General features: G+C 68.6%; 1 protein-coding gene across 1 annotated transcript in view; it reads left to right on the forward strand.

The window, feature by feature from the left end:
* Positions 1-5,566: 5,566 nt before the first annotated feature.
* Positions 5,567-9,218, forward strand: part of MYL3 (myosin light chain 3) — a gene marked incomplete at its 5' end in the record, with an annotated part of 8,435 nt that continues 4,783 nt past the window's right edge. Inside the window, 1 exon segment of the mRNA XM_084901710.1 lies at positions 5,567-5,635. Within this exon segment, the coding sequence (XP_084757836.1) occupies positions 5,567-5,635 (69 nt within the window).

The raw sequence follows: 9,218 nt of genomic DNA on the forward strand, positions 1-9,218 counted from the left end.
GGGGGCGCCTCATGGAGCTCGGGGGTCGCCGCCGCCTGCGCCCCGCCCGCCGCCCGGAGCCGCCGCCGCGCTCCCGCCCGGGCGGCCGCCTCCCCTCCCGCCCGGCGCCGCCTCCCCGCCGCGGCCTCCCGCCCCCGGGCCGCTCCGCTCGGAGGCCGCGCCGGGGCGCACGCGGCCGGCCGGGCGTCGGGCTGGGGCTCGGCCACCGCCCCCGCCCCGCCCGGAGGCTCGGCCGTTACTGTCCCGCGGCCCGGCCGGCGGCGAGGCCCGCGGCGGGGAGGCCTCCGCCCAGGGCGCGCGGGGTGCGCTCTCGGGCCCTCGGCGGGACGGGCCCTGGGGAGGCTGCGCGGCCCCCTCTCTCGCCCGCGCCCGCCCCGCCCTCCGGCCTCGCGCCCTTCCTCTCCCCGGGGTCTCCGGGTGGGGGGGTCTCCCGGGTCGGGATGGGGGGGTCTCCCGGGTGGGGGGGTCTCCCGGGTGGGGGGGTCTCCCGGGTCGGGATGGGGGGGGTCGCCCGGGTGGGGGGGTCTCCCGGGTGGGGGGGGTCTCCCGGGTGGGGGGGTCTCCGAGTCGGGGGTCTCCGGGTCGGGGGTCTCCGGGTGGGAGGGGTCTCCCGGGTCGGGGTCGGAGGGGGGTCTCCCGGGTCGGGGGTCTCCCGGATCGGGGTCTCCTGTGTCTCCGGCTCCGCCCTGGACTCCACCCCGGGCAGTGGGCCGGAGGCCGCGGGACCGGGGCTCAGCCAGACCCCCACCCGCGGGCCCACCTCCGGCTCCCACGCCGGCACACCCAGCCCTGGGGAGGCTCTGGTCCGGGGACCCACGCCTTGGGGGGAGAGGGCGGCGTCTTTGGGTCTGGGGCGGGGTGGGGCTTAGGTGCTTTAGCGGACCCTGACCAGCGGGAGAGGTCCACGCCTCTCGGGGCCAGTCCGGGGAGCTGAGGCGCAGGAGGGGCCTGGGTTCTGGGGTTCCGGAGGAAGCTAATGTGGGTGGGGGGAGGGGGTGGGGGAGAAGAGGGGTTGTCCTAGGTCAGGAAATGGAATTCAGACAGACGGCCCCTCCCCTCCGCCTGCCCTCTTACCAAGTGTGAATTCTGGGCACCACGACTCTCCCGCTGTCTGGGCCTCAGTTTCCTCATCTGTAACAAAGGGTGGGCCAGTGACTCAAAGGGCACTTTTTAAAAATATAAATATTTTATTGATTTTTTTACAGAGAGGAAGGGAGAGGGATAGAGAGTTAGGAACATCCAGCAGTGCCTCCTGCACACCCCCTACTGGGAATGTACATGCCCTTGACCGGAATCGAACCCGGGACCCTTCAGACCACAAGCCGAAGCTCCATCCACTGAGCCGAACCGGCCAGGGCTCAAAGGGCACCTTTCACTGGACTGTCAGTGCCTCTGAGGATGGGTGTCCAGGCTCACCGGCTCTGGGTCTCCCCCAGACTCGGCTGTGGACACGGAGCTCCCCGACCCCCCCTCCCTCCCCCTCCATGTGAATGGGTCCCCAAGCCCGAGCCCTAAGCACAAATCCAGTTGCTGCAGCCGCTCTGGCAGCCAGCAGACCCCTTACCAGCTGCACCCCACCCTCCTGGCCTCACTGCCCTGATCCGGGTCCCGGTGTCTGAGAGCGGGGCTGTGTGAGGGCTTCCCTGGCTTACCCCGGCCTTCCTCTGCAGAGTCCTGTGCGGGACTGCGCTGCCTGTGTCCCGTGTCCCATCTCCTCCAGGGGGGTGGGCTCTGACGTGGGGCCCCTGCTCCCCACGCCATGGCCCCGCTGGTGACAGAGGCCCAGGCGCCCAGAGCACCGGGCTTCTCAGCGTCGCAGCCCCAGGGTCTCAGCGGTGGCTCTTTCTAAGCGATTCTATGCCAAGTTTTGTGACAACGATGGCCCTTGGTGATGGTGAAACAACATGCGCCGAGGGGTGGGGGCTGCGGGGAGCCCTCGTGGGTCTGATGGAAAGCTGAGGTTTGGAAACACCGTTTTCACTCGGAAGGAGCGGGTGCGCCGTGGACGGGACTGCAGAGGGGCCTGTGGGCTCTGGGCCCACGGGTGCTGCTGTGGCCATCAGGCAGGTGTCTCCGCGTCCGGGCTGGACATTCCAGCACGGCGGGTGGGGCGCGGCCCTCTAACGCCCCCAGGCTCTGGTTAAAGTGCCACACATTAACTGGGAGCGGCCGCCTGCCCTCTGACATGCAGGCCCGGGGCCCAGGCCGGTTTCTGGTCAGCCAGGTCAGTTTCAATGGCATTTTGAAAGGCCCGAGTGGGGGCAGGGAGGGGGAGTGAGTGCCCACACTCCCCTCTCTGACTCCAGCCTGAGGCCCAGAGGGAGAAGCTAAGAGGTCTCGGCATCTCAGAAGGGGAGCCGGGACTGGTCTGAGTGCAGGGGACGCTGGGGCCGGGCCGGAGTGAGCGCCAGCCGAGGCCCAGGCCTCCCCTCTGCAGCCGACCTTGCTCTCTGAGAACCCCCTGTCCCGGCTGAGCTGGGGTAGGGGCTGGGGGGGCCATGGCCTCCAGAGCCTGATGCTCTATCCCCCACATCAGCCTCAATTCTCTGTCTCAACCCTGATCCCAGACTGACCTCTCACCCCCGGCTGACCTCTGACCTGGCTGAGCCTGCACCTAAGCCTTCATCCGCGGGTTCCAGGCTCCTGGAAGCTTTTCCAGTCCAGGGCCAGCCGGGAGGGGTGGCCAGGCCGTGAGGAGCCAGGTGCCACTTTTACAGCCGTTTCGCTGCTCATAAACACCCCCACCCCCACCCGAGTCACCGAGGCCCCAGGCAGCTGGTTGGCCCCCTGCCTCACCCCTCCCCGCAGGAAGCCGGGTTTCTCACCTCTGGGGGCAGAGGAGGGCGGGAAGCGGGGGGCACGGGGCTGGAGGCTCTGCTGAAGGAGGGAGCACTCCTGGGCGATTGGGGTGTGGGTTTCCAGTCCCTCTGATCACACAGCCACAGGCCGGGTGGCAGCAGCACCCGAGCCTCATGTCCCCATGCAGCACCGGAGGCGGGCAGGCCCTGACTGCCCCAGGGCACTACCAGGCCAGTGGGTCCTTGGCCGCGCCCCTCCCGGCTGTATGGGGCCCCAGGACTTACCTGGATCCCACTCACCGGGAGCGGGCAAAGCCTCCCAAGGAGAGCCCGGAGCCCGGAGCAGGGTCAGCGTGGCCCTGGGAAGCCGCGGACCCCGGGCAGCTCTGTGGCTCGGGCCCAAGCAAGGATGCTGCTGTTGAGGAAAGAAAAAGGCCTGAGTCAGAGCTTTTCCTTAAAAAGAAAAATTAGTTATTTTTTACCAAGTCCTGCACCGGCCCAGGACTTTGTCCCAGACCCCGGTGGGGCGAGGCAGGTCCGAGCGCAGCAGTCCGGGTGCCCCCCCCCCCCCCCCCCCCCGGCTGCAGTCAAGCTCCCAGGCCACTCAGCCCTCAGGTCTGTGGCCTCAGGGTCCTCTCCTCGCCCGCCAAACCTCTCTCACCAACTCCCCTCTGTCTGCTGTGGTGTCCCTGCCTGCCCCTTCCAGGCCTTTACACAGCTCAGCCCTGTCAGGCCTTAATAAAATAAAAATAAAATAAAATAAAATAAAACAGGAGGTGTGCAGGAGGCAGCTGATCGATGTTCCTCTCTCATCGATGTTTCTAACTCTCTATTCCTCTCCCTTCCTCTCTGTAAAAAATCAATAAAATATATTTAAAAAAATAAAGAAGTTCCAGGCCACCAGGGCACAGGAGCACACTGATAAGCTGCCTCCTGCACACTCCCTACTGGGAATGTGCCCGCAACCACGTGCCTTCAGTTCTGCACCCTGGGGAAACCCTGGGCTGAGGGGGGCTCGCACCCAGGCTCCAGGCAGGGCACCTGAGATCGGGAGGGCTGGCCCCCAGACTAGTCCCCATGGTGCCGGCCAGGAGAGACACGGGCCTCCTCCCGCCGTGTCCTGACCCTGCAAGCCCACAGCCGCCCGTATGTGACTTGTTGCCGACTGCAACTTGGGGTCCTGGTGTGAACCCCTCTGGACACGCTCTCTCTCGGGGTGCCCCCGGCCCCCAGGTCAGCACCGGCTGGGCAGCTGCAGTGGGAGAGGTGGGGGCCGTGCACAGTGCCCTCCTCGGTGGGCCTCCGAATGGGCTGTGGCAGAGCCGGGCCAGTAGCCGGGGACGGAGATGCTGTCCAAGACCCTGGAATTCCACCCGGCGCCCGGAGACCCGGCCGGTGGCTGGCTGCCTCTCCGCCAGCCCAGTGCCGGCTGGTTTGTGCCTGGAAGTCCCAGCTCAGCCTGACAAGGTGTAATGATTCACGGGCTCCCGCCGAGCACATTCCAGCACGGCCCCGTGCCCGCGGCCCCCGTGCCCGGCGCCAGGCAGCCAGCCCCGCACCGGCCTGGCTGCCCGGCACGTTCCACAGGCCCCGTCCCCACTGTGACCCTCCCCAGGCCTTCCAGGCTCCGGGGCACAATTTCCAAAGGCCTTTCTGGTTCACGGGCTGGAGATGGAGGCAGGGAGCACTCGGACCTGGCCTCCTGCTGGGGAATGAGGCGGGAACACGTACAAAACGGACAACCGGCCGGTGCAGGCTCCTGCCCCCGAGCTGGGCAGCACCCAGGGGTGTCCCAGGGCACGTAGTTCGATCTGTGCCCGTGGTGGGTCAGTGGGCAGCCGGTCTTTCCACTGCTCCCGTCCTCACTGGCCAGGGGGCTGGGGCCAGTGCCTGCTCTGCCCGCCCTGTCCCCCTGTCGCCCTGGCCAGCTCGCGGCCCATTTCCTGATCTGCTGGGAAGGCCAGCTGGGCTTGGAGGGCCCCTCTGCCCGGCCCGGCACTCAGGGTTTGGAGGCAGAGCCAGGAATCCGCAAACCCGAGGGCCCATGTCCTGGGCCGCTGAGCTTCCGGCGCCGAGGCGGCCAGGCTGGCTCCCCCGGCCCAGCCCGGGCTCTGAGGGCACGTCTGGTCCCGGGTCCTGTGGAAGGAGGCAGGGAGAATCGCAGCTCAGACCCAGTCGTGTTTACTCGGGCAGGCCCCTTCTGAGCTCAACAGACCCATTCATGGGGAGCCCCGTAAACCCTTTGGGGCTCCCTGAGGTTCGGGGCGCCTGGACGCCAGGCCTGGCTGCCGCCCCCAGACCTGTTGGGGCCCCGGGCAGCAGGTGGGGCAGGAGCGAGGTGGGAACCTCGTCTCCTGATCTCTGCCTCGGGATCACAGCTCCTGCCCTGCGCCTCGGGGATCCGCTGGGGAAACCCGGGGGGCCTTCACGGCAGTGTCGCCCCAGGCCTGAGAGCACATCCTCGGTTGTAGGGCCTTCAAGGCAGGCCTGAGCCTCGTGGCCCGGCCTCGGTGCTCACGACGGATGCCTGGGGGAGGGTGTCCTCGCCAGGGTCTCGGCCTCGTCTGTGGCCAGAGTCTCCGGCAGAAGTGGAGGCACAGGGGCTGGATGGGCCCGGGGCCTGCGCACCTCCCGGGCTGGCCCCCTCCCTGTAGCCCTCGGCCCCCCGTGGGCCCCCAAAGTGGAAGGGGGCGGCAGTGCTGGGTGGGAAGGACCTCACTGGGGCTCAGTGACCCTCCTCACCCTGGGCAGGTCCCGGCGGCGGCTGCATGGCGGCTGGCAGGTCAGAATGTACGTGCCTGGTGCCTGTGCTGGGCAGCGGCGTGGAGACCCTGGTGGTGGGGAGGGAGATGTGGGAGCAAGACCTCCGGCCCCCCGCCCCCTTTCTGCAGCACCCCACATGCCCCCACGCCCCCCACAACCTGTCCAACACTCCGGCCCTGGATGGGGGAGGGGAAGGACTGGTTTTCCAGACGCCTTCCGGGTGGGGTGTGACTTCCGGCTCCGGGGCTATAAAACCCCCAGTAGCCATGGGGTCTGGCAGGCGGGGGGCAGGGGGGCGGGAGCCGGGCCGGCCTGCGCTCCGAGCCCCCTCCCGGCCTGTTGGACACGTGTTTCCGCCGCCCCAGCGTGGGCTCCGCGGATGCTATTTATAACTTTAAAAGCTCCTGCAGCTGCAAAGTTTTCTTAAACTCAAAATATCGCCGAGGCCCTGGGCACGCGTTCCCGGGCGGCCCGGCCTGCGGTCGGAGGGGCCGAGGGGCCGGGAGGAGGCGGCGGGGCCGGGCCGGGCCGGGCCAGGACCTGGGCAGCCCTCTGCCGGGACACTGGGGCTGCCTGGCCTGGAGGAGCGCTCGGTGGGTGGTCCTCGGAGGACCCTGGCCCGAGACGCCGGGAGCTGGCAGTGACACTGGGAAATCTCGGCCGGGACCAGGCTGTCGGCTCCCGGCACCGGGCCGGGCGGCGGCACCGTGGACGCTGGCTGAACCACCAGAAAGGGGAAGCGCTTGGGGAAGTTTATAAAACTGTCTGGACGGGCAGCGGCCTGCCAGAGGTCACCCAGCCTCCAGGCCGCGGGCCGGGCCTCCCAGCCCGGGGGCCGCCGAGGTCCCACTCGGAGCGGCTGAGGCCCGGACAGGACGGGGCGCTGCCACCTCGGAGGGGGCTCCTGGGAGAACCGAGTGGCTCTGCTCAGCTCAGGCCCGGCCGGAGCCGGGGGGCCCTGGCAGCCGGGGCTCAGGGGTGCAGGGTGCCACGCCGGCTTCTGTGGGCCCTGGCAGAAAGCAGAGGTCCTGACAGCCCGATTCCCTCGTGAACTCCGAGGGGGCCATGGTTTAGGCTCCTGAACCCCACTGCACCCCTTTCCTTCCTGGCCTCCTCGGCTGGTGTGGGGGTGCAGAGGACGGAGCACTGGCCTCAGCACCACCCAGTGTGTCCTGTGTCACCAGGACCCCCTCCCCCACAGCCACCCCACCGGCCAGCAGAGCTGGGTCTCCCCACCTCCAACGTCCATTTTCCAATTCAGACTGGACCACAGAGGGCTCTGGGGAAGGGGTGGGGGAGGGAGGGGGATGTGACGACCTAGCAGAGGAGAGGGAGGGAGGGGGAGAAGAGAGAGAGAGGGAGAGAGAGAGAGAGAGAGAGAGGAAGAGAGGGGGGAGAGAGAAAGAGGGAGAGAGAGAGAGAGGGAGGGAGAGAGAGAGAGGGAGAGAGAGAAAGGGAGAGAGAGAGAGAGGAAGGGAGAGAGAGAGAGAGAAAGAGAGAGAGAGAGAGAGGGAAAGAGAGAGAGAGAGGGAGGGAGAGAGAGAGAGAGGGAGGGAGAGAGAGGGAAAGAGAGAGAGAGAGGGAGAGAGAGAGAAATTAGTGTCTGGAAACTCAGCCACTTCTCTCCCTTTGGCCTTCCTGTGGCCAAGGACCAGGTGGCTCTCTCCCTGAACCCGAGCACCTCTGCTGGGCTGGGCTTGGGGACCCGGGCACCCTGCTTCCAGGAGCCACTTCCCTGGGGGCACCCCATCCTGGGGGCTCCCCATCCTGCAGGCTCCCCATCCTGCGGGCTCCCCATCCTGGGAGTTCCCCATCCTGGGGGCTCCCCATCCTGGGGGCTCCCCATCCTGCTGGCTCCCCATCCTGGGGGCTCCCCATCCTGGGGGCTCCCCATCCTGCTGGCTCCCCATCCTGCTGGCTCCCCATCCTTGGGGCTCCCCATCCTGGGGGCTCCCCATCCTGGGAGTTCCCCATCCTGGGGGCTCCCCATCCTGGGGGCTCCCCATCCTGCTGGCTCCCCATCCTGGGGGCTCCCCATCCTGGGGGCTCCCCATCCTGCGGGCTCTCCAACCTGGGGGCTCCCCATCCTGGGGGCTCCCCATCCTGCTGGCTCCCCATCCTGCAGACTCCCCATCCTGGGGGCTCCCCATCCTGGGGGCTCCCCATCCTGCAGACTCCCCATCCTGGGGGCTCCCCATCCTGGGGGCTCCCCATCCTGGGGGCTCCCCATCCTGCGGGCTCTCCATCCTGCGGGCTCCCCATTCTGGGGGCTCCCCATCCTGCGGGCTCCCATCCTGCGGGCTCCCCATCCTGGGGGCTCCCCATCCTGCGGGCTCCCATCCTGCGGGCTCCCCATCCTGGGGGCTCCCCATCCTGGGAGTTCCCCATCCTGGGGGCTCCCCATCCTGGGGGCTCCCCATCCTGCAGACTCCCCATCCTGCGGGCTCTCCATCCTGGGGGCTCCCCATCCTGGGGGCTCCCCATCCTGGGAGTTCCCCATCCTGGGGGCTCTCCATCCTGGGGGCTCCCCATCCTGCAGGCTCCCCATCCTGGGGGCTCCCCATCCTGGGGGCTCCCCATCCTGGGAGTTCCCCATCCTGGGGGCTCCCCATCCTGGGGGCTCCCCATCCTGGGGGCTCCCCATCCTGGGAGTTCCCCATCCTGGGGGCTCCCCATCCTGGGGGCTCCCCATCCTGGGAGTTCCCCATCCTGGGGGCTCCCCATCCTGCGGACTCCCCATCCTGTGGGCTCTCCATCCTGGGGGCTCCCCATCCTGGGGGCTCCCCATCCTGGGGGCTCCCCATCCTGGGGGCTCCCATCCTGCAGGCTTCCCATCCTGGGGGCTCCCCATCCTGGGGGCTCCCCATCCTGCAGGCTTCCCATCCTGGGGGCTCCCCATCCTGCAGACTCCCCATCCTGCAGACTCCCCATCCTGCAGACTCCCCATCCTGGGGGCTCCCCATCCTGGGGGCTCCCCATCCTGGGGGCTCCCCATCCTGGGAGCCTGCTACCTGGACCCTGGATGGGCACTTGCCTCTGTCCCCCGCTTCTCACTGTCTAACCGGCTCTTCCTTTGTCATCTGCCCTTCAAACGCCCCCCCCTCTCTGAGGTCTTCCTGGATCTGCCCCCTCACTGCCCGCCCCCCCCCCCCCCCCGCCCCGCCGCAGAGTGAGATTCTGCCCTGAGATGCTGTGAGCCCCAAGGGAGGGCAGGGACTGGTGGTCTCCTGGTCCCGCTGCCTCCTCCCTGGTAGGACATCCATCATCTCGACCTGCCCCCAGGGGGGACGGGGGAGGGGGGACGGGCTGGAGCTTGGGCTGCGGACACCCTGCCCCCTTCCCCCTCGCATCCCTCAGCTGCTATGGGGAGGCCCCTCGCTCTGAGCCTCAGTGTCCCACGGGGAGGGGGGAACCAGGGGCTCAGAAGGACCCCGAGGCCTCGGACAAGCCCTGTGTGGGCTGTGAGCTCCCCTCCGGGGCCTGTGAGGCCGAGCCGTCCAGGGAGGTGCGACTGGCGCAGCCTAAGGGGCAAAGGCTGGTGCAGGAGCGGGAGGGAGGAGGCTCCGGTCCGAGGAGCCCCGGAGGGACCGGGCTGGGGCGCTGCACCTGGGGGCCCCCAGGAGCCCACCCCCTGGACGGGGTGACCGCTCAGGTCTC

This window comes from Pipistrellus hanaki, assembly GCF_964339955.1.
Source record: "Pipistrellus hanaki genome assembly, chromosome: 13".
Taxonomy (NCBI): domain Eukaryota; kingdom Metazoa; phylum Chordata; class Mammalia; order Chiroptera; family Vespertilionidae; genus Pipistrellus; species Pipistrellus hanaki.